At 43.8% G+C, this 26,229-nt stretch overlaps 1 protein-coding gene across 1 annotated transcript in view; it reads right to left on the bottom strand.

Moving 5' to 3' along the window:
- Positions 1-26,229, bottom strand: part of LOC121284675 (inactive dipeptidyl peptidase 10-like) — an 864,551-nt gene that overhangs the window by 163,349 nt on the left and 674,973 nt on the right. Inside the window, exon 7 of the mRNA XM_041200234.1 lies at positions 24,573-24,654. Coding sequence (XP_041056168.1) covers positions 24,573-24,654 — 82 coding nt within the window. The remainder of the gene's footprint in view (positions 1-24,572; positions 24,655-26,229) is intronic.

Here is a 26,229-nt window from a genome sequence, read left to right as displayed (position 1 = left end):
AAACAGCAAATCACCTGAATCAGGCAACAAAATTTCTATGACAGTTGGTTTGAATTACATATCTTTACAATTAATATTTTTGGAATCCACCTGTTTACCAACATCTCAAAAAATAAGATGAATGCTGGATTTTTTTTCCCCATGTGATTAGGCGAAAATAATTCATCTTCATTTCATTGCTAATCTGAGATGCACAACCTGTTAGAGAGAGTGACCATTCCATGGAACACACAAACAAGCAGAGACAACATTTTTACATGTCACCATTTAGTACTGAGATGCAAAATGTAGCCTGGTTAGGCAGATTTATGGCCAAATTAGCTCCAAGTTTCATAATCTTCAGTTTTCACTGATAGTGGGCTGCATTTCCTCTGATAAACCACAGCAACACAGCTGATTCATTACTGCATTACCACTCTTAAAGTAGGCTTTGTCTGTATCGCTTTCTCTACTATAACTCCAACACAAAGGAGGAATTTGACTTACCCCTTGATCACCTCACTGCATTTAAATGACAGCAAATAATTGTATCGAGAGAAAGCAACTCTGCCTTCCAGTGACCCATAGGGCAGGATTTTCTGTCAAATCGGCAAAGTCCAAAAGCAGGCTGGGAAATCAGTGTTTGACCCGCCAACGGCAATTGCAGCTTTTTCCACAAATTGTGCACCACTTTGTTCAAAAAATTGAGAGGCGCAGGTTTCACATCAGATCGCTGGTGGGGCAGCCTCTGATTCATCCGTCCCACTGTCACCTCAGGTCTTCTGTAATCTGGGCGCCATATATAGTGGTCGCCCCTGCACAGAGCTAGCACTCTCCAAGGGTTCGAAAGCTGGAGGAGAATCATGGCTTCCAAAGGGAGGAAATACACTGCCCCTAAACTTGGTGTCGCCTCTCTCAAGTGCCTACTGGATGCAGTGGAGGCCTGCCACGAAGTCCTCTACCCCCCTTCTGGGCAAAAAACCTTAACCAAGGTGACAAATCCAGCATGAGAGGCGGTGGCAGCGGTGGTGAGCACCAGCACCCTATAAAAGAAGTCAGCCACGCAGTACAGGAAGAGGATGAGTGAGCACCTCTGTTCCGCCAGGGTAAGTCACCCTTCTCGTCACTTTCAGCTCACACACTCACAAACCCATCACACATCCATAGGGATATCACTCACTGCCAGCTCAAGGATGTCAACAATCACTCTCTCACACACACCAACATCTCTGCGGATCATGTCCTTATACCATCCATGGCACCACTCAGCACCCACACATGCCAGGCATCCTTCTCATCTGAAACAAAACAGAATTACCTGGAAAAACTCAACAGGTCTGGCAGCATCGGTGGAGAAGAAAAGAGTTGATGTTTCGAGTCCTCATGACCCTTCAACAGAACTAGGTGAATCCAAGGAAGGGGAGTGGCAGCCGACTTGGCGGGGATGCGTTCCCTGTTGACTTTGTCGGTGGCAGGACAGGAATACCCAACATTCGAAAAATTTTGCCCATGAAGTCAACAGAGAGGAAAATCTGGCAGTCCAATACTGCTCATTTTGTGCCATTACCATCTGGCGTGGCCACGAATTTCCTAGATCATACGTACTCAGGAATGACACTAATATTTATGGCAGTTTGTGTATTGATCTTGCCATTGGGAATTTACAACCAAATTTGCTGCAGTGCTCATTAACCCAGGCTGGAAAGTAAAAATCAGCCTAAACTAGGGCAAGGCAGTGGCACCAGTAGGGGAAGTAGGTTGTTGTCTTCTGGCTCCTTACCAGAGGGTATGGTACTGCTGCTCCTGTCCCTCATTATTATGCAGAACAGAAATTGCCCAGTGGAACAATCATTTTTGTTGGCTAGTTCTTCCAGACATGTAGAGAAGAGGTGCAGGGATCTGAAACATTTTGGTGCCCTAAGACTGACAACACTTTGGTTAAGTATGGTGAAACTTAGTAAGATATACTTTTTTAAAAGAGGTAAAGAAAATTGCTATCAAACTACAGCATTCTTAGTTACACCGATATCAGATGGGCCAGAATCTTCAGGTTGGCGTGCAGGGGTGGGCCCTGCATGCTGACGTGTAAAATGACGCGCAATGACGGGCGTGCATCGCGACGTCACCGTGCATCATTCTGATTTTCAGTTTGGCGGGCGCGCACTGAAGTCGGGCTGCATGTCTGCTGGACTGTCAAAGGCCTATTAAGGCCATTTAAAAGCTAATTAAAATACTTAACGGAGCTGCCCATCCAACCTTAAGGTTGGCGGGCAGGCAAAGAGCCCAGGCGGCCTTAGCATTTATCATGAAACCCTCATCCACGTGCAGGATGAGGTTTCATGAAGGGTTTATAAATTGAATAAAACTTTTTATTAAAGTTCATTGACATGTCCCAGCTCATGTGACACTGTCACGTGAGGGGACATGTCTCAAAAAATTTTTTCTTCATTATTATCCGCATCCGCTCCCGTTCAGCCCCTCTGATGGGGAGACCATTCTCCCCTTGGTTTCTAAATATTTTGGCCTTAAAACTGTACCAGTGCATTACATCCAAGAAACTTCCATGAACTGATTTTTTGCATGTGGGATGGGACTATGGAAATGAACAGGAGAGGGTTTCAGCAAACATAACTACAAATCTGGTAGCAAGAACGCAAAGCAACAATACTCTTATGCCATAGTTACACTGAAAAATATACACTGGAACACAATTATAAACTACACCATGAGCAAAAATTACAACAAATTTGGGAATAAAGTCCCAATGTAGTTCAGAGAATGTAAGTCTGTGTCATGGTCAAATGATTTCCTTTACTTTTTTCAACAAGATATTCAGCGCAGTATTTTATTCCACCATTTCTGCTTAATTTGCTGTCTTGGTTACAAATTCTAAGGCAGCTGACAGTGTGCTTCCAACGTCTTCTTTCATCTTTTGTTCATGTGTCCAACCTCGATCATTTCAACATAGAAAGTTGAATCCAGGAGATACTGAGCCACAATTATTGCTGGAAAGAAACTGAAGCGGAACTTTGACTGGCATTTCCTGCTCAAGTTCCCATAAATATTAAAATAGCAACAGGGAATAAAGAGTTGTGAGCTTGCAATACAATCAGTAAACAGTATAGCTTCCAAAACAAAATTCAGCCCATGGTTTGAGAGTGGGCTGAACCTTGCCGTCGGTGAGCAGCGGGCAGGACCCGCTGGCCGACGCGCAAAATGATGCAGGATGAAGTCGGATGGAACCCCTGACGTCATCCCGCTCTATTTAAATCTTCAGGAAGGCGGGGGTCCGCCGACCTGTCAATGGCCAATTGAGACCGTTCACAGGATCATTAAAACAATTAAAGGACCTGCCCGTCCAACCTTCAGGAGCCCTGGCGGGGAATAGAGAAAACATGAAACCTCATCCACCGGCGGCATGAGGTTTCATGTCAGGATAATGTACCGTAATGATTCTGATGGCCTTTCCACTTTTTTAAGCTGGTCAATTTAATGGTCACTTACCTTTTATGAACAAAGTCCTATCATAAATCACTGTACTTAAAAGCATATATAACTTATTATACAGCATTTCATTATGACATGTGAAGTTGGCAACACCTTTTGAACTTACCTGTCAAAAGGCTCACAATTCAAGAACAGGGTTTTCACATAGCTCACAACACCCCTTAGCTGATCTGAACCATGTCACCTTCAAATGCTGGGCCAACTCCATCAGAATTGTGGAAGGTCTGAAATGCCCACCTCCACAATGGAGTCGACATCATTAGCACAGCTGTGTGTGGACTCGTGACCCTTATCCTGCCCTAAACAAAATTGCCAGTCATGGGAATGGGGGTGGGAATTCTTGAAACAGGCTCCGCCGGCCATTTTTAAAGCCACATGTGGGGACAGGAAAATCCAGCCCTCTATCTTGTGTTATAAAAATCCAAACCCCCAATGTCCTTACCTTACTGCTTGTTCAACCTGAGACACTGGATGGTATTTAATGGAGGCTATTGGGCTGCAGAGCTGGCAAGAGCCCCGCTTCGCCTCTTTGAGGGAAGGCTTGCAGTGTTAAGTGCCACTTAAGCACTTAACAGGGAAGCAGCAGTCTTCCCCCAGGTTAAAACATCCCCAGAAGCTGAAGTCCTGCCTGATGAGAGCTGACAACCAATAGGCTGTCAGCTCTATCGTACAGGAGCGTAATGGGGAGGCAGTGGCTGCTAGTGGCACAACACCTGAGACCCATGTTTGTCGCTGGATCCCAGGCCACAGGTGAGTGATGGCAGGAGGGTGCTCATGCTTTGGGGCCGCAAGGGAAGGGAAGAAGGATGGGAAGAGGGAGTGGTTCGGCAGCAAGGACAGTGGCAACCCGCTTCCCAATACCGGAATCTTTGATCAGGCACTGAGAAGGCCCCACCTTCTCCCCCACCCAAGAGCCCTCATGCAACCCCACACGGGCCTGCTGGTCATGCTACCCCCATTTGGCAAGACACCTGCCTGCCACTGGGTTAATACCAGCATTAGCAGAATAAGGCCCTTAAGTGGGCATTAATTGCCCACTTAAGAGCCTCAACTGGCAGCGGAGTGAAAAGATCATCCATGGGCTTCCTGCCATGGACTTAATCGGGATGGAGGTGGAAAGGTGGTAGGGTCCATCCACCATACTCCTGCCTGGTTAAATGGCCCTTCACCACCAAAGCCCCAGGAGGTAGGCATTAAATTCTAGTTAGACCCTACTCCTGGTCTAAAGGTTCCTGTGTCTTTACTCTGGATGTCAATGACATATGACAACTTGGATGAAGTTCCACCAAATGTGATATACCTTTATTAAACCTCTAAACGATAGTGCATACAATAATACCAGTTGCTTGGCTTCCCTGTGAGCTGGACTCCGTCCCGGTGGTCAATCCGATGAGGAATTCCATGCGTGTCTTCTGAGTGAGCAAGTCACTCTAACCCACTGCAGTGAAATGTGTTTGTTCACTTTTTGTTTATACCTTTTTTGGCTATAGCCATGTGGAGGATACAGATGAGGATCAGAGTGAGGAGGTCCTCGAAGGCGACGATGAAAGGGGTGAGACCCTCACACTGACTAGACAAGGCAGGCGTGCTCGGGAGGCCCTCATATCTGCTAGATTTGTGGAGGATGATGACGACATGCAGGGAGGAGACGCCACAGATCCTCGCATTGAATCTGTGAATGTTTAACTCCAGTCTGGCTTATGGCAGCGCGGATACCCTCTGTGAGAATGCTCCTGTCATGGAGATGAGGCAGAGGCCCCAGTATTCACTCAATTGCAAGAGGATAATGAAGACATGCAGTGAAGACATTCCAGAGATCTTCACATAGCTTCTAAGAATGTCTGACTGATGTCTGGCCGAGGGCAGCTCACTTCCGTTCTTGTGATCAGGGTCATATCATAGAGACGCAGCTATGAAACTTTAGAAGCATCTGATCATTTTTCTTCCCTCAGTGCCTGAGCCTTTCAGAAGCACAGCGTCACTGGTCATGGAGGGCTCCGACCTGCTTTCAGGGTATTGCAGTGTGGCAGTGGCACCCTCCTTGGCCTGTGGAACAGGAGCTGCTGAGCACACAGGAAGAGGGGATTCGGATGGGCCGGACACTCCCAGAGTCACCCAGATGGATGTCTCTGGGGTATGTTTCTGCTGATCCTCCTCCCTATGGATGCCCGAGGGCCCCAGGCTGACTCCTTGACGAGAAGGGGTAGCTGGAGTAAGATCGAACTGCCCGGCACCCCTCTCACGTACACATTGTTGGAGGCCAACTCTGGCATCAGCGATGGAGTTGAATCCACGCAGCAGTGCAGGAGTGACATCCTGGACCAAGGTCTGCATGCGGCTGCCATCCCACCAGTGTTGACCTCGGTGCATTGGCATGCTGGTGCTATCACCTCAGAGTGATGGCGAAAGGACTCCTCCATCGTACCTTGCAATCTGAGGAGTGCAGCACACATCCCTTCCTAATGTTCCCGAGCTTGCCTTTGCAGCTCCAGCAACTGCAACATGACCAAGCCCAGAGACTTGTCATTTGACTCAGACTCAGCAAATTTCTGGCCTCCAGCAGTCCTCTGAATGCCAGGGCCCTGGGAAGTCCCTGCCTCCGCTTGCTGTGGATCAGACAGTGCGATGTGCTCACCAGATTGTGATCCTGAGGCTATTCTAAAACTAGGTCGCACCGAGGTGCGTGTCCCTGCACTGTTGGAGGGTGTGGGTGAGCGCTGTGACAGGACTTCAAGGAGGATACCTCCAGATTCCTCTTCAGAGGTTTCTTTGGGACTTGATTGGAGGCCATGGACTCCGTCAGCTGTTTCCCAAATGTGCGTCTGGAAGCAAAGAGAGATAATTAGTGCATGGCAATGGCCTGTGAAACGGGAAACATCACTTACAGCATGGTTGCCTGATGGATGTTGCACTGCTGCACTCCACTTAGTAGGGCACCGCTGACGTCACCATCAGCACAGGACCAGTCCAAATCATCGCTGGCCAGCTGGATGGCTCTGTTTTCAAAGTCCATGAGGACCTTGATTTCAGGCATTCCTCCACCAGTCTGCGACCTCACCCTCTTGTTGTGTGCCAGCTTGTCCTCCATGAATAGAAATGGAGAAAGAACAGAGATGGAGAAAAGTGTAAGCAGGATGCCCACCAGGCCAGATGATGAGTATACCTGGCCTGTGTGGGTAGTGGGTGGCCCATGGACTGGATGAGGATAATGACGGTGTGTGTAAGAGCGAGTGAATGGAGGTGTCCCTTGAACTGACAGTGAATGAGATCCCTGTGGATGTGTAATGGGTTTGTGAGTGTGTGAGTTGAGAGCGATGAGAAGAGTGACTTATCCTGGCGGAACAGAGGAGATTATTCATCCTCTTGTGGCACTGGGTGGCTGTCCTCTTTTGAATGGTGTTGGCGCTGACCATCGCTGCCACCGTCTCCCAAGTTTGCTTGGTTGTGCCGCTGCCCATCCTGCGGCCAGAGCAGGGGAAGAGGACATTCCAGTGGGGTCTCCATGGCATCCAAAAGGTGTTGCAGCATATGTCGTTAAACCTGGGGTCTGCAGTCTTTTTGCTTTCGTGGGCAGCTACCCTGCAGCAGCTGTGGGCTGGAAACACTGAGGTGTGGTGTGCATGGCTGGACTTTAAATATGGCGCCCTGCGTGATGAAGTGGCAAGGTGATGGTAGGCGGGCATATGAGAGCTGGGAATGCATAGGTAATGTGGCCGGTTTGGGACGAAACCAGCCATCTCGGCCGGCAGGTAAAACGTCATTTTACCTGTTCGCTACCGCACTTAGTGCAACTCTGAGACGATTCCACCCGCATTCTTTAATGTCCTCTGAATCTATGCCCCTAAATCCCGCTGCTATTCGTCAGCACCAAGTCTACTACTAATCAGTATAACTGTTGTTGTTTCGCGTAACGAAAATGATCACCTCACAATCATTAACATTGAATTCCAACTGCAACTTTTTAACCCGTTCCTATCTTATTGATACCCTTTTACACGTTCCTTTGGTCTTCTGAAGAATTGACCTTACTTCCTATTTTGATTTAATATACAAATGTCAACACCATACCCACCCGACCTATACACAAATCATCCATATACACTATTCCAGTTGTTAAAGTGTCTAGAACAAGGCGCTTCTCTACAAGAGATTTAGAACTGAAAGCAGAAGACACTTCTTAACACAGTTTTAAGATCATTGAATTCACTTCCAGAATTAGTACTTCAGGCAGAAACTATGACAGCATTCAAGATTAGATAGGATTGTTGGTGAAGAAATAGGGTGGGTAAGTGCGATGAGAACTTTTCTCACATGGAGGGTAAGCATTAATACGGACTGGTTGAGCTAAATGCCCTGCTTCTGTGTTTCTTCTTTTACGTCTTACTATATTTCACATTGGCAGAACTAGCAAATGTAAATATTGTTAAAATGTAAACACTTTAACATTTATGAATTGAGCACATATTTGATTAGTATTAATAATAATACTTTTTTAATAATAGAATCTCATTTACACAACTTTCCTTCAATTTATTACTCTTCAATATTTAATAGAACATCTTTTGTAACGGTTTTAAGGGCTTTCGTTTTGTGGTTTTATATTTTGTCAGTCCTTATACTGCAATTTTTAAAAGACTATGTGGCAATTCCACTGGGATCCATCTCACTATATAGGTGACATTCCAAACAAGTAGAAATACTTTTCTTGTTTGATGGTCAGGCTTTATGTTGACAGAACAATATCATGCTGCAACACACTGGCTGGTGCTTTTACCTGAGTTAGGCATTATTGGATTAGTCAGTTTTACAACTTTATTTTACAGGAAAAAAAACATATTTCTCTACGGTGATAAATGTTTCAACATCAATTATTACAAAATACACTTAGTAATCTTTATGTGCTGCAGTCACAGTCTGCAGTATCTGTTGTCATGGTGAATTATACGAACAACAGGCGGTATTTCTATGCCCCAGGTAAGGAGTCCCTTTTCAAAAAAATTGGGAAGTTCTTGAGCTCATGCTGTAGTTCAGGTTTAGCAATATGATCTGATCATTTTTAAAACGATTCCCTAACTTAACTCATGCACCTCTACTCTTGATAAATTGAGAATCGATATAAATAAATGACTTTGTTTTGTTTTTGGGGTGTCAGAGTTGCTGGCAAGGCCAGCATTTATTGTCCATCCCTAATTGCCGTGAGTTGTTTCAATTGCATCAGTATATCTTGCACTGTATTGCAGTTAATACCATCAGCCAAGAACTCCAAGTATAAAGAAATTATTTTTTAGTCTAACCTTAGGTTGTGGCCTGTACACCTTTAATTAGACCCTCTGGTTCACCCATTTTCCTTTTCAACAAAATACCAACTTGTATCTGAAAAACCAATTCATTTCGTTATTTTAAACTTCTACATCATATTTGTCCCATCAACCTTTTTTGGTAATGTAACTGCATTTAGCTTAATTTGCCACGTAACGTAATCTATTAGTTGGATCCTTTTTCAACTAGAAACAATACTCCTTCTCAGAATGTAAGCATTACTTTCATGGACTTATCTTCTATCACATGGCAACTACAATCCAACCCTCGTCCTGCCTACACTAAAAAGAATGACTTGCACTTATACAATGGCTTAGCACATCTATGAGAAAGGTTTCAAAACACTTCACATAGACATTTTCAACTGTTCATTAAACTATTATATATCTCAAGATTTTTTTCATCTTATTTATTGATAGCTCCAGGGCTTTTATTATTTAATACCAAACATGTCTTTGTTTATATATATATCAATTTGAAAATGATTATCCTTTTTATGTGAACATCCCACTTCCAAAATAACTTGAAATTGTCTGCAAAGGTAAAGTATGTTGCTATTAATAGCTTTATAAACACTATTCTTCATTTTGCCACTTTATTGTCCAGTTACTCCTTCTGTATTTATTCCAAGAGCTTTTGTTTGAGTCACATAGATCTTGAGGGAAAACTCAATAAATGCTTTCTGAAAGTCCAGATTACAAAATCCAGAAGTTAACACCTTCCACCCATTCAATCATATCTTCAAAAGGGAACAAATATATTTGTTAGGACTCACCTGCCTTTCATAAACTTATGTCAACTTTTATTACTTATATTTTTTGTTAAAAATGTAAGTACTTTTCTATTTAAAACTTAAACATTTTCCTAAAATGATTGACAATCAACATTATTGACTTAAGGGAACAGGAGCTGTTCCCCAATATTCTATCATGATCTCTATATTTAATGAGCTGTGAACATTTTTATCCAAAGCTCACTACTGTAGCCTTATTTCCTGAAGTACGCTTGGATGCAGTGCATCTAGTCCTTTTGCATTATGAATATTCAAGCACTAGATTTTAATGACTATTTCATTTCTAACTGCTGTTTTCTAAATGAATGCTAGTGTACCGCCTAAACGTTCAAACTCTGATAAACATATGCCTTCCTTTTCTATTGTGAACATTTGTCTTTCTTTTCTCTCTCTGCCTTGCCTATTTTATTGTGAGGAGCTTTGGATTCCTACGGTTTGTCTTTCAAAACGTTTTCTACTAAAATAAACTGAAAATTGTTTTTCCAACATTGGCATTTCAGTTCGGAATACCTGTCTAATCAGTCTTGTATTTATTTTCCAATCTCACACATTTCTGGGTCACTGTAAGAGTCAGCTTGGCTCACTGGCAGCTTTCTCACGTCTTGGTGAAAAGATGGAGCATTCTAGTCCTGATCTAGGACTTGAGCACATTATCGAGACTAATATTTCAGTGCAGTGCAGAGGAAAGTTGCATTGTCATTTGGATAAGACTATAAAGGTCCCGTTTGGTGTTCTGGTGGACATAAGTGATCCCATGGCATCATTTGAAGAAGGACAGGGGCATTCTTCTGGTGGTTTGACCACCATTTATCCTTTAAACTAAGCCCCTAAAACAGAGTGGCTGGGATTTTCCAGTCCCAACAGCAATGGGTTTAATGGCGGGCAGTGGGGGTGCAATGTGACAGGAGCTGAAAAATTGGTTTCCCGCCAGTGTGAAATGCTGGTGCCAGGGGGATATCACACCAGTCTGGAACAAGTCTGGACACGGGGGCATGTCAGGACTCACCTGGAAGAAGGCCAGGGGCAGCTTTCAGAGAGTAGAAGGTGGAGGCCTCCAGCGACCATGGACCCTGGAAGACCTTGTGCAGCAGTGGGTGGGTGGAAATTCTACCATGTGGATTTTCGCTCTGCAAGAGCTTCCAGGGACATGACTCTTCACGCTGCAGGAGCTTCCAGGAGGTGGCTCTTAGCACTGTAGGTGGCTGGCTTCATGAAGTACTGTTGGGTGGCAATGGTCTGTGCTGGGGGTGAGTAGGTGGGGAGGGGAGGATTGAAGAGGTGGGGGCGAGTGTGAGGCCTAGATGGGGATGCAGGGGAGGTTGGGGTGGTAGGGGAAACAGAGAGATGCTGTGGGGCTTGTGGAAAGGGGTAAGAGCTGTGTTTGAGTGTGGGTGGGGGGGTGGGCATGGGGTGTGAACAGGCATGGCAGGGATCTGCAGGTGTGAATGGGCATGGGGTTGTGCTGGTATGAACGGGCATGGGGGGAGAGGAGAGGGGAAATGGGTTCAGAGGAGAGGTCTGTGTTGTTAGCTGATGAGTCCTGGGGCATACTGAAGGAATTGTTGATAGGAACAGATGGTGATGGTTAAAGGTAGCAATGGGAGCTGGTAGAGAGAGGGTAAAGGGTCCTGCGATGATGGATGAAGGGATGCTGAGAGTTGTTGGAGGGGACACAGAAGTAAATCTGGATCCTGGGGGTCAGGAGGATGAGGGGGGAATGTCTATTGTCACGGTGGTGAGCAGCTTGGTAAGGTAGGGGTTATGGACATTCACCTGCGCATGATGGTGGGTGATGGGGAAGGATTGTAGGGTCACTGTGGGTAGGTCAAAGGTCACACTGGGAGGGTCATTGTTTGGGGGGGTTGTTGAGGGCATGGGTCTTGGGGAGAAGTTGGACGTGTTGGACTCTACCTGAAAAGTCACATGTAGCATGGCGGCTTGCAACTATCTGGAGACTTGAGGTGACGATCTGGAGATGTTGCATGGGAGTGGGGTCAGCGGGGGTGGGTGGAGCAGCAGGACTATAAAAAAGGCTGCCCCGAGTGATAACACACTCTGGGTGGCCTAAACATGCTGAGGGGCAGACTTCTGCCCCTTAGTAGGAGGAAATCCCGCCCTCAAGAGCTGCCAGTCAATTTGATTGACTGCCAGCTCTAGCAATCCCTGCAGTGTCAGGACTCAGTAATAGGTGCTGCTGGAATTGCAAGATGGAGAACGCACACAGCTAAGTTCCAGGCTTTATGGGCGGGGAGAGATCGGGCACCCTAGGAAACAGATTGGCACTTCTGATCCAAAGAATAAACTGCACCATTGCGTTTCCTATCCTGCTTGCTTTTTTTTAGAATATTTCACAGTTGCAACTCTCCTGTCTATTTATAGCTTTATTAAAATGATTAAGGCACAGCAAATACCTGGCTGAAATAATAGCAACTTCATGTGCTTAAAGAGTAAAAATACTGTGAGTAGTCCGAGGTTAAAATACATACAATTGCAATTAAATTACCATAAGTATTGCAGGAATAACTGTTATATTGATCTGACAGAAAAATTATATTGAAGCAGTTAGCAGAATACCTAATGAAATTATATTAACGTTTTGCAGAAGAGTGCTGTGTTTTCCATCTTTCCCAGAACCTAAGCTGAAGGAAATCTAGTTGATTAAATGTAAGCACCCTAAGAGGCGTTTAGCATTTATTGAATTGATATGATACATGCAATAGAAACTTAGTGGGGGGGGTGGCGGTGAGGCTGCATGCCTTAATTTTACCTTAAAATGACTTCTTTTGAACCCTAGTTGGCTTGGTTTCCAAGCCTCAGAAAAGTCAGCAGGTGAAAGAAGGTGAGAAGGCTGAATCTATTAGATAAATACCTTTAAAGCACTACTTGTGGGGTAAGAGCTGCAGAAGTATTTCCTTCAAACCCAAGTCACCCAATAAACACCTGGTCTGTCTCCCCTATGTGCTACAACACCCTTGACCACCACTGTCCCTCATGACCAACATGTACTACCCTCCCACTCCCCTGTTTGATTTCTCTCTCTGCAATCTGATCCCCCTCCTGTGAATGGATGACCTCCTCACTGCAGCAATCAGATCTTTCATCCCTGAAATTGTGGCCAGCCTCCTCACTACAATTGGACAACCCATCTCTGTAATCGGTTTACGCCGTTGTGATCGAATGGTGGCTATCACCTACAATGCTTGCACCCGTCTCCACTCCCCAATGCCCCTTGATCTCTCCTACCTCCCAACCCCTATAGACCAACCTGCTCTCTGACCAACCTGGCTATGACCTTGTAATGCAGACTTGCACAACTAGCAGCCAGATTGTCAATCCAGCTACCTGCAGGCAGGGAACCTGCAGAACAAAAAAATAAAGTTATCTGGCAGTTACAAACTCCAGTGCGCTCAGGAAACCTATTCTTTCGGATTTTAGTGCTTTGAAGGAGTGAAAAACCTTAATCAAAAACATAAAAATTTGCCTGTTGGTGGTTTTGCTAATGGTCTAACAAACTGAGAAATAGCGGCTACACACAACAAAGCAGTCATCAAGTGAGAAGAATTCCCCAGTTTCTGAAAGTTTATACAATTCTCAAAAAAGTGCATTAAACAGTTCTGGAAAAAAATTAAAGCCTTTAATTAGTAATGGGATCTGACTATGCATGATCATGGTGCATTTTATGAATGTCTACATGATTTGAAAACAGCTATAGGTACTTTACTGAAGGGTAGCAGTTTTCTGCTGCCATAAGCAGTTGTGAATCAGGTGACTAATTGAGCTGAATTTATTTGAAGAACGCAAAAACAAAATAACGTGGATGCTGGAAATCTTCATCATCATTTCTTTAATCACTCCTGCCCTCACCCTAAACAACATTTTGTTCTTTTCCTGTCCTGTTTCCTTGCCTCTATAATTAAAAGTTGTTCATCTCCAATATCTCCCAACTCTGCTCAAAATCAATGACCTGAAATAGAAACACGGGAATTCAATGCTCATGGCCGTCCATTGGCTGGAGAGCCGATGGCAAACTTCTCGCAGCCATTTCAAATCCTCCCCCCACCCCTGACCCTCCACTGGACCTGATTTAGTGGCAGTGGCAGTCAGGCACTTACCTGGGGTTCTTGCCATGTTCATAACGGATATCCCACATCTGAGAGATGCCTGCCAGTCAAAGGCTGGCAGCTCCACAGTACTGCCAGCACCGCCGGGAATGATGGCTGCTGCTGGTAGTTCACTAGGCCCAGGCTGCAGGATCATCACTGGGGCCTGGAGTGAAGGTAGGTAAGATGAGCTTGCTGCGGTGAGTTGGGGAAGTCCCAGTGAGATAGGAGAGAGGGACTGGTTTTAAGGGTAAATGGGGGCCTTCACCCGTGGCACCCAGACCTTTCAGTGGCTCCTGGGGGGAGGAAGGCTGTTGTTAATCCTTCCCAACGTGGGCTTAACCAGGGGAATCGTGAAGGTGACAGGGTCTCCACTCAATTCCCTTTGATATACAAGCCCTCCCCTGCCCCACCCGCTTCCTAGCCTGCCTCCAGGTAGAGAACTAAATTCTGCCTTGGTTCTCTTTCCACAGATGCTTTCTACCTGCCAATTGCTTGCAATATTATCATAAGTTAACAATGAGCCAGCAAAACTCTTTGGCAGAGTGTATGTTTAGTGCCGATGTTATTAGGCAGTTCACACTGGTGGAGGAAAGGTACAGGCTCCATTTAACATTAGGACTGAATTTTCGCTCCCAAGTCAGGAGCAAAGGGTTGAGAAGATTCCTGACTCTGAAAATCTGACTCAGGAGAAAGTGCCCTGACCCGCTAGACTTTTGTTCTGGGGATGAGGGGAGGTGGGGGCGATGGGGAGGCAGTATTAACTGGAGCTTGGCCAAACACCCCTGGAAACAGTGTGGAGGCTGCCACAGGGGATGGTTAAAAGGCCTGCCTCAGTGCTCTGGGACTTTGTCCCAGTTTTAAAAAAACAGCAAAACAAGAACAGCCCTCAAGCCATTCAGTCTCACACCCCCTCATCCCCCACACACTCCCCATACCTCATCCATGCCAACTCATGCCACCTCATGTCACTCACCCACCTTCTCATGGCACCTTCCATGCCACCTCATGCCCCTCTACCCATCCCATGACCTTTCGTACCCTCCATGACAACTTACTACTAACACATGCCAAACCATGATCCCTGACTTAATCCTTAATTCTTTATGGAAACAAACATTTCCTTCAAGTACTGAATCCTTTATAAAAAACAAATATTTGTATTCATAACCCCACATCAAGGACAACTAATATCTTTATAACCATTTGGAGCTGTCAATCAAACTGTGAACTTACAGACCCCCCACTTTGATAATGATAGGCTGTGGAAGCAGTCGAGCAGCACAAATGCTATAATGATAACCCTCAGGCTTATGTCAACAAACATCTAGTGAAATTGCAGGCATCATTTTTTTTCAACTGTGGGCTGGTAGCTATTTTTCAAAATGTAAAAAGTCTGAGGATTTAAATTATTTGACAGCTTCTCAGAGCTTATCCACTTTTTATGCACATTCATGTCTACTCTTAACAATCCCAAAGGGTACCTGAACTCTCCCAACTTACCTTTCCAAAAGGGGTACCTAACCTCTCTCAAAAGGTATCTGGCCTCTCCCAATGAGTACCTTACCTCTCAAAAACTGTACCTTACCTCTCTAAAAGGGTAACTTGTCTTTTCAAAGAACTCCAGTAGGTTTGGGCCTTTTCCTTTAATGTCTAAAGCCAAAGGTGTGCTTCTGAAACTTCAATGACCAAAATTACTTTTGTTGATGCCAACTTCATTTCTAAAAGTGCTGCGGCCTCCGTGACATGGATGTGTCAAAAAAGTTCCGGCCCCCATTCCTTCCCACCGGCAAAAATGGTGGGTGCTGGGTTTGGGGGCAGGGCTTTCGGAATTGAATCTCCGGCACCATTTAGGCTAAGGCACACAGCCCTTCTGACTTGAGGAAAATTCAGGCCTAAGCATTCAACTCACTGTCTGCCTTTGGGTTTTTTAACAGCTGTGGAATGCTCACTGGCACTTTAAACAGATGAACAATAAACTAATGAAAACATCAAATTGCTATTGAGCTGTATGCTCCGTTGACCCACATAGGAAATTATTACAGCACAAAGAGGGGCAGAAACAATCAAAAAGTTAATGCAACTTAGCATGTTTAATTCAGGCAAGGAAAATGGATGCTGCACACAATTAACTTGTATTTTACCCTGCTGTTGATTTAGAGACAAAAATGTGATTGCATACAAAGCCATGGAGCCATAAATCAGACTTTAAAATTCAAAACAGCTCTGATTGCAAATCAGGCAGTATGACTTTGCCGCTTCACTAAATTTTTTATAGTTTCTTGCTCTCAAGATCTGAATTAATGTCCTTAGCTTTTAATTGATAAAGTTAGTTGCTGCAAAACCTTTTGATATGCATGGCATAAATATTACAGCAGACCAGTCCTGATTGGCAGCTTTTTGCTACTAAGGCTAACAAAATTGCAAACGACGAACTCAACAAGCATACAACTGAAGTAATAAACTCAGTGACAATGAACAAACAAGATTAAAATTAATATACTTGGTTTCTAAAAATCAGAAAACATTCCCTATCAACTGCCTTAAACATGATAGGTTACAAAGATGTAGCTCTTATCCAGTGAAGGATACCATGATACAATGGCAATGTTTCTGCAGGCCGTTTGTGAGAAAAAAAAATCCTTTCATGACCAAGGACATTCCAAAGCACTTTACAGCCGATAAGGTATTTTGAAATATAGGGCGGAATCTTCCGGACCTGCCAGCAGCTGGAATTGTGGCGGGTGGGGGCACTTAGTTTGTTGGGAGGCAAAAATCTGTATCCCGACAGCCGGATAAACTGTGTGAGTTTTGTTCTCTCGATTGTGAAGGCAGGTTAAAGGCAGGTCGGGTTTCCCAACGAACAATGTCGGGAATCTCATTTACATGCATTTGCAACTCATACAAGCTCATTAAAAGGCCACCTCACCAGGATTAAGTTCGACCTCCAACTTAAGTTCCCCACCAGCGAGAATTTAGAACGTTCAGTTTTACGGTGTTTCCTGGTGAGCTTCACTTGTTCCATGACTTTGAGCTCAGTAGATGCCGCTTTTACCTTCTTGAGGACCACACATAACTTCACTCATGTCAACTGTGGGTAGCAAAAGCTGCACCAAGGTTGGACACAGGAGACAGGTGAAAGCTGGAATGGGGGATTAGAGTGGAAGGGTGAAGTGAAGGCTGGACAGGGGAGGCAGGCGAAATTGGGAATAGGTGGGGAGATTGCCTGGGGAAGGGGGTGGGGAGGAAAGAGTGCCTGGGGAAGGGGATGGCGGGGGGGGGGGGGGGGGGAAAAATTGCCTGGAGATGGGATGGGATGGGGTGGGATGGGGTGGGGTGGGGTGGGGAAACTGCCCAGGGAAGGGAGTGGGGGGAGTGTCTGGAAAAGGGGGAGTGAGAGAATGGCTGAGGATGGGCGGAGAGAAGAATGACTGAGGGAGGTCGTAGGAACAGTGACCGAGGAGGGGCAGGGAAAAGTGACCGAGGAAGGGGGAGGGAAGACTGACTGAGGAAGGGGGGGGGAGAGAATGACTGGGGGGTGAGGGGAAGATTGATCGAGGAAGGGGGCAGGTAGAGAGAGTGACTGAGGGGGGGGGGTGCGGTGTGGAAAGAGTGCCTGATAAAGCAGTGGGTGGGGAAAGAGTGGCTGAGGAAGGCGGGGGACGAGTGTCCGGGGAAGTGGGTGGGGGGGTTGGGGGATTGGTTAAGAGTGTACGGGGAAGCGGGGGGAGGAATGTGGGAGTATCCAGGGAAGGGGAGGGGGTAGAATGTTTGGGGAAGTGGAGGGGAGAGTGTCTTCGGAAGTGCGGGCGGGTGGGCAGTGTTGGGAAGGAGGTGGAGAATGTCCAAGAAGTCGGGATTGGCAGTGTCGATGGTGGGGTCCTGGGGTGGAACCCAGGGTACTGGTAATGGGAAGGAACAGTCACGGTTGGGGGGAATGGGATACGGTAAGGCGGCAGGTCCAGAGTGAGATTCTGGTAGGTGAAGATCTCATTGGGTGGGTCATGGAGGCGAGTAAGACAGGTGGGTCGGATAACGGGAGGAGGAAGGGTCAGGGTGGGCTTTGGGATAGTAACAGGTATCGGCTCTGAGAGGAGGAAAGGCATGTGGAGGTGGATCAAGATAGGTCCAGGTTAATGGGGGAAGTTTCACGGGTGACAGAGGAGAGAGGAATGGTAATAATGAGTGGGTCAAGGGTGATGGGGGCAAGTTGGTGAGTGATGGGGAAGGTAGAAGATGGTGGACCGAGTCTGGAAGGTGATGTGCATTTTTCAAATCTGACCTTGACCATACAGTTAGTCAGTTAGCGAGATTCCTCAAAATGAGAGTAGGGTCTTTTCAGCTGGGTGGAGTTTAAGGTCAGCAGAAGTGGCCGACTAAAGGGATACCCTAATAATTATGAGACAACTGGAAATCAACCATGCTCAGTTGTGTTCTCATCTCTACGGTGAAGCCTGCACAGCAGTAGGTTTGTTCCCAACTCATAGTTCTCATAACATTGTTATGACTGCAGCTGATATTAGTGCTGAGCAAGCGAGATCTCAGATTGAAATCTGTCTCGGCTGATAGTAGCTTTTTTTTCTGTACTGTAGAAATGGGGAGGGAAAGCTACTGAACACAAAAGCGCAGGACTCCAGCAATAACTTTTAAAACATGAAGAATTAAAAATGTTTGTTAAAAGAATAGGAAAACAAACTTAAACACACAAGATAAAAGATACAGAGTTAGAAAACAAATTACAAAATAACCCACAAAATGCTTTATTAAAGGTATACAATAAAACTGTTTTTTTTAACAACAGCCCTTATACATCCTTAAGCATAAAATGCAGGAAATATTACCCAAACCAAGAAATTGCTTTCACTTTAAACATGAATACAAACCACGCTAATGTGGGTTTTCCAAAGGGAGATTTAAAACAAGTTGTTTCTCAGGACAAATATTCTCCTAGCTCAAAGCTGAGTTGCTTTCTTCAATTAAAAGATTTTCACAGCTTTTCAGCACATTCCACACAGACAGGAGGTGGCCTTCAGTGGGACTCCCCCCACCACCCCCACCAGAGCAATTACTACAGCCAAAAGCCCATTTTCATACGTTTTCACCCCTTTCATCTTAGTTCTCCATTGTCTTTAAATGTTTCTTTCAAAACGCAGGTTTTCAAATATCAAAACCTTTCTTGTTCCTATTTTAACTTTATCTTGCATCAATAAAATTTAAAACACCTGCCCCTGTTTACTCACAAATCTCCTGTAAAATGCAAATGTCCTTTGATACCTTTGAGACTACTTTGAAATGCAACAGCTACAAATCAATTTTAAAGCTTATCCCCAAATGCTAATTTCAGATCTACTCTGTATGCTTGTAAGTTAACACCCACCATAAGGCCTCATTACAAAACTCAAGAAGATAACACCATTAGTCTTTCATTCCTTTATTTCTACAGACAATCTGACTCCAACAACCTCAACTTTGATTAACCCAGGACACATGCAGGCACAGCTTACCCTTACCTACACAGAATAAATACATAACCACAGAAATGTAAGAAATATATACATATCATCACAACATGGAGATCCCAGCAAGGAGTGGAGGAGCTGCTGTCCATGCTGTGCCATTTGCCATCGGCTGCAGTCAGAGGCAGGGATGAAGGGAGAGACAGAGGTGGATGCCTTGAGAGGCATGGAGAACAGCCAACTCGTGACTCTAAACCTCCAACATCCTGAGTGAATGGTCATGGTTGACAAAGGCTCATTTGTTTAGCCTTTCTATGCTGCCAGAGCAATGGTCTCTCTGTAGGGTCTAGAGGATCGTTGAATTAAGCGGAATTGTATCATCTTGCACATGGCTCTCATCACCCTGGTCAAAAAGCAATATCTCCATGCGCAGTCATGTATAAATGAGGGGAACACCTAACTCTGGTCCTCCAAGATTTCCTTCACCTGTCAGGTGGAGGTCAGGTGAAGGGCTTAGCATTGGTCTGCTGGCTTTGAGATGGAGGGATACCTGTAAAGGACATGCTCACTTCAATTCATTCAAAGATGTATTGAGGCATCAATGATGCAGGCTGCAGGCAACCCTGCTTTAGTAATGGCTCTCATCCAGATGAGGAGAAGGAGGGCCCGTCGCTGTTTAGAACAGGGCCAGGAGGAGCAGGGGCCTGAACAGCAAGAGGCAGTGGGGCCTCTAGAAGGTCAAGATGCTGGTGAACATAGTCCACAGTAACGGTGAGCATTGGCCCGACCATGGATATATCACTGTTATGGCACAGCCAATGGTGAATGCTGAATTGTTCAAATCCCAGAGGGAAACTTGAGACAACTGCCACAACTATTTTTGTAATATGTAAGTTTTGAGATGCGGGCTTTGAATTCAGCAGTAATAAGACCACTGAGCCTTTCAGGGATTTTTTTTTCCAAAACTAGATTAAACTTCTTTTAATAAGAGAAATAATTTGAAGCACATGTAAATGTCTACAAATTACTACTATAATAACTTCTAAATCCCCTAATTAATCTGACTCCCAGTTACACCTCCATTAAGATGCATAGCTTTTAAAAGACCAGGCAAAGAAACGTGATACCCTGAACAATCCAATTCAAAGTGAGTTTTCTTAACTTCAGTTCATTGTAGACAGTAGCTTGAGGTGTTGATGCAAGGCTTTTCACGTTTGTTAGATGTTAAAATGCCTGCCTTCACACACAGTCTTCTCTCCTTTATACATATTTCCTCCTTTGAATGCAAATTCCCATTGTATAACTATCACTTTGGACTTCACCTCCCTGAACTAAAAAATTTATTAGAGTACCAATTTTACCAACAATCTTTGGGAAAAATAAACACACTGTTTCTTAACTCCTGCTGGTTAGATGTAATATTTCACTCCCTCTTTGGAATTCAACTAGTTTAGTTTATTTAAAAATACAAATATCCTTTTGCACCTTACATTCTGACCTTTACCTACTTAATATTTCAAACCTAGCTTATCTCCAAATACATCAAAGCCTTCAGGTGAGCTGCCACGTACACACACACACACAAACAAACAAACACACACACACACACACGCACGCACGCACACACACACACACACACACACACACACACACAGAGGCCTGAATTCTTCAGGTGGTGGGCAGGCTTGGCCAGGGGTGGTCGTGGAGCCAATCGTCACCTGCGATCGGCTCTGTGCCGCCATTTTACGCGGGGGTCCAATTAAGTCCCGCCCAGCATGATTCATGATTGGTAGCGCTCAGCACTACCTATGCAGGCGGGGTGAGGAGGGAGAGTCAGGGCCAGCGCTCTAACACGCATGCGCATGAAAGAGCACTTCAATCTCCCTGAGGCATGGACTGTCACATGAGATGGGACATGTTTTTATATTTCTGAAAAAAGTTTTATTTATTGAATAAAAACTTTAGGAAACCTCATCCCGTTCATGGATGAGGTTTCCTAAAAAACGTGAAGGCCACTTGGCCTTTTTGCCTGCCCGCCAACCTCACGGTTAGACGGGCAGTGTTAACAATGACATTAATTACTTCCTTAATGGCCTTAATAGGCCATTTACATATCAGTGGAGACTCAGCCAACTCTGGCACCTGCCCGCCAAACGAAGCATCGCTACTCAGCGCGATGAAGTCGGGACGCATGTCTGACCTCATCACGCATCATTTTATGTGTTGGCATGTCGGACCTGCCCCCGCACAGCGACTGAAAAATTCTGCCCATATAGAACCAGATACCACTATTTTACAATAAATTCCAATAACATTATTATATCTTCTTAACAATCACCAATAGTGCTCTTAGCTAGAAATGAGCAAAAGGCAATGCCAAAGGCGTCTTCGTATGTCCTGGGATGTGGTTGCTCACTTCTGCCAGCTTCTCTAGTATGAGCAGCAGTCACAAAGACTCTGGAAGAGTAATGTGGAGCTCCTGGCTTGCATTAAATGAATGGCTGTCCTAGTGACCTTTAGCTTGGAGCAAGGACCTTGGACCCCATGAGGTAATGATGGGGCTGGCAACATCCTGCCTGCCCCGCCACAAGATTCGCTGAGCTCCTTGTGGATGCATAATTAATGACCTGAACAGCGGAAGATCGCAGGTGTTCAGCTGTCACCCAACGGTAATCATGCCCACTTTCTCGCCTGCTACCGGACTTAAGACTCCAGAATGGAAGATTCTGCCAGTCGTCTCTCTATTAACGTAAGAAATGCGACTACCAATTTGTGCACAAGCTCCCAAAACAGAAATGTGACAATGACTAGATAGTCTGTTTTTGTGCTGTTTATAGAGGAATAAATATTGGCCAGGTCACTGGGATTCCTCCCCTCCCTGTACAAAACAGTGCCTTTTTACACCTGCCTGAGATGGTAGACAGGGCCTCAGTTTAACATCTCATAAGATAGATGGTATTATAAGAAGCTGTAATATTTTTGACTAACTTAATTGCACTTTAAATGAAATTTTGGTTGAGAGTTGCAAAAGCTATTCAATAGAAGAGGAACATTGATAGTTTTAATGAAATACAGAATGTTGTTTGCTGCAGACAGGTGTACAGAAACTGACTGAACTTTACCAGCATGCATTACAAAGGCCAAAAAGCTTTTCAAATTAAAGTAGCCTGTTAAAAGCTCAAACTGCTTTTTGTTTTACGGCTAGACAAAATCACTGATCTGTAATGAAAATTAACACTTTCGAGGCTGGGGAATGTTTAGCATGAGACACAAAGACATAAAACAGGTTGAAACCAACAAATAGACATACTTCAAAGCTATGTTTTGCTTTGATGCCAAGTTAGAACTTGGGTGAAACTTTATGAGCTGGATTTTCATCCACAAGGAGGGCAGAGGGAGTTGGGAAAATTCAGGTCCAGGTCTTGAAGCAGTCCATGTCCATATGCAGCAAGACCTGGACAACATTCAGATTTGGGCTGCTAAGTGGCAAGTTACATTCGCATCACACAAGTGCCAGGAAATGACCATCTCCAACATGAGAGAATCTAACCATCTCCCCAAGACATTCAATGGCATTATCATTTCTGAATTCCCCCATTATCAACATCTTGGGAGTTCCCTTTGATCAGAAACTGAACTGGATCAGCCCTATAAATACTACGGCTAGAAGAGCAGATCAGAGGCTCAGAATTCTGCAGTGGCAACTCACCTCCTGACTCCCCAAAGCCTTGGAAAGAAGGGTATACAAATCATTGTAAAAAGTGATTTGGCGATTCAGCCAAGCAATCTGGGCAATTGCTGAAGAATATGATCACTGGCAAGTGACCTTTCATAGGATGACCATATGTCTAATGTCTTGTAATGTATTTGTGACTACAGGTGTATTGCTAATGGGTGTTTTGTATTGTTAACTGCCATTCCTACCAAATCTAGTGAAGAGATTAGTGTTTAATTTGGATTTTGATTGTTGTCTCAATATTTCTCAAAATTCTCATATCTGAATAGTAGAACAACCTGTCAAGGGTAGAAGTTTGAGTCTTACAGGATCAAAGACACTGAAGCGCTCCCTCAGTATTGCATTGGAGGGTCGGCCTTGATTTTTATGTTCAGGTCTTTATTATTTTCCAACTTCAACTCGATTAAGAGAAGAATTCTCTCAAATACTTGGTAACGCCAGGCTTTCAAACTTTTTCATCTTAATGGTCAACTCAAAAGCTAAGAGATCTACTGGCTATTAAGTTGTGGCTAAAGGACATTATCCAAGAGCTGAGTTTATATAGTGTTGAGTGAACTGAAGAATGCGTGTGAAAAAATGGATTTGACACACTTTTAAGGCTAAGTCTAAATTCAGCTTCTCTCACATTGATTCCAAAGATTTTAAACAGTTCCATACAATGCATTGATATATAACAGTTATGACAAGTTACCACTCTAGTTGATTCACTATTTTAATAAACGGAACAAATTCACTCTGCAGACTCATGAAATGTAACATTTGTCTCACAGTTCAAGCAACTATTGTCCAGCAGCTGCAGAGTAAAAATCATCACTCAGCATACCAGTGTAATACTTGTGCAACAAAAATCATCTAATCTTATTTTGACAGTTTGAATTTATTTGGCTAGTTTGGATGGACAATTAAACAAAACAGAGCCAGTTCTAAATACGGTGCCATCTCAAGGATATATGATTACCTGAAGTGTATTATTGATATACATGACAATGTTTCATAGCTTACAATTGCCACAATTTGTTTTCATAGTGTAACATTTTGAATATATAAAGTAACCACTTCTAAATTATTGTACCACTAAAAGATGAGTAAATCATACCAACGTGGAGATGAGTTGATTTTTGTACAATTGATTTTATTCATCTTTTGTAATTTTTTTTCTATCTTTTTCCACTCGGTAAGCATTAGGCACCATCAAATAGAGCATGCTTCAGGCATAAGCTAAAGACCTCAAGGTCGTTTCAACAATATGCTTGAATACAAACCTCATGTTGTAGCAATGGGATAGTTCTACTTTCCACAATTTTATTATTTCTTTATGAATTAAATTGGCAAATTAGTTTACGAGGGCCAATTTATTATCTGCTTTGATGAATTATGATGGGTCGTGTTAAGTTTGTTCAAATTAATTTCACATAAGCTTCTAACAGTTTTGAGTGAGAAAACGTTGCCATCGATTCAGTCTAGCCTGAATTTAGAGTTAGATCTTATAGGGAAAAGAACAGCATTCTCACTCTCAGGATATGCATGAGTTTACTCACAGATTCCAGTAACACTGTTTATGAAGTAAAACACACAATTTGCCTGCCCTGTTTTTAAATGAGCAAAGTGAGAAAACCAACAGTTCTTGCCTCTACACTTGTTAAGAAAAACACAACTACTGCAAATGTTAAAGTAGCTCTTACCAGCTGCTGTCCTGCTATGCCCCATGCTGCATATTGTAATACAGAATTTGCCACCTCTGGGGGATTCAGTTCCCTCACTTCCCTTTAGTAAATAGAAAATTGAAAAAAAAAATTAGTGGATTTTGCATAGCTTTTAAGTAAATGGAGTTGAATCAAATTTTGCTAACATCAACTAAAAATGATATTTCTAAAAGGAAACCTGTGACATCAATAAAAATTGCATTAGTTGCAAATTAAAAGTACATTAGTAAAAAGCTGTGTTTATCCTTAGAGAATAGAAAACAACTGAGCTAGTAAGAATTTAGATTAATTTTGCATTCAGATAATAATATGAATATAATGGAATGCACACTCTGTGAAAAGAAAGTTAAATTTTTTCGCTCACTTCTACCCAATTTTAGCCTCAATAAGTCTTCACAAAGAATACCCTTCATTGCTCAATGTTGTTCAACCATTTTGACGGAGATATTTTATTTTCGCTGCCAGCTTGGCTGGAATAAATGGATAAAGTTGTTGTCTCTCAGGGTGATGTCACATTCAGCCCATAAAATATCTTGTCAAATGGTAGGAAATGAATCAGAATGTGAGCAGGACTAGACAGTCACCACTGAATCAGTGGTACATCCACTGGCATAAAGTAGAAGAAAACCACCTCAATCACAAGAGGGTCACACAGACATGCTATGTCATTTATTCCTTCCACTGGAGAAACACCTAATAGGATCATAATAATAGGCTCTGAAGGAAACACGCTTGTTCACTTGGGGAAGCACACGAGTACAAAACACTGACCACACAGCAACTAATCACAAGCTTAGTGAAGAAATTAGTTGCATTTTATTTCAATTTTAAGCAAGGAGTTTCTTCCTGTTTAAGCAGAATGAAGTTACTGCAGATGCAAGGATGAACTTCAATTGTAACTTAATTAGTGCAGTGGACAATATTGGGGATGTTTTTGATTTTGCTACAAGGCTGGACCACACTTTGGTAAGTCTATTTGTGAGATAAGGTCAACCATACAGGTCAAATGTCTGGCAACATAGCTTTCTTGCAGCAATGTCGTAAAGGTTAATAGCAGTGTGGTCTTACAATACAGGCTAAAGTTAGGCCTTTTCAAATGGCAAAAGGTGAAACATGCAACAGACAACAATGATCTTTGTGTCCCTTGTGGGGCAGTATTTTAAGTGTCTCTGAATGCTATTTGAAGATGCTAATTCCCTTCTATGATTATCCAGATAAATGTATGGCACCATTGAACCTAAATCCAGTTTTTTTTCCCCAAATGTGTCATTGGCCAGGGTCCATAGAATAGCCTTTTGTCCCCTATGCACCATCTCTGAAGTTTGCCTTCTCTTTCAAATAATCCATGCAAAGAGGGTTACCTTAAAATAAATAATTTGTAACTTCTGCCTGGAAATGGGCATTGACCTGCATGCACTCACGTTGCTGATCTTGGATCACCTGGACATTGGTGGTGTGAATGTCCTTGTGGTCATAAGTGCTTTACCATAATGTCGCAGAATCCAGGACACCATCTGTGCACCATCAATAATGCTCTGGACTTTTGCAAATCTTCTGATTGGAAGAATTGCATTGTCTTGTCATTCTGCTGTTATTTATCCTTCAAATATTTGCCCTGGTGAATAAAGTGTCAGTG

Source organism: Carcharodon carcharias, chromosome 12 (genome assembly GCF_017639515.1).
Source record: "Carcharodon carcharias isolate sCarCar2 chromosome 12, sCarCar2.pri, whole genome shotgun sequence".
Lineage (NCBI taxonomy): Eukaryota > Metazoa > Chordata > Chondrichthyes > Lamniformes > Lamnidae > Carcharodon > Carcharodon carcharias.
Note: the sequence above shows the minus strand (reverse complement) of the source record. Positions and strands in the feature narration are given on the sequence as shown.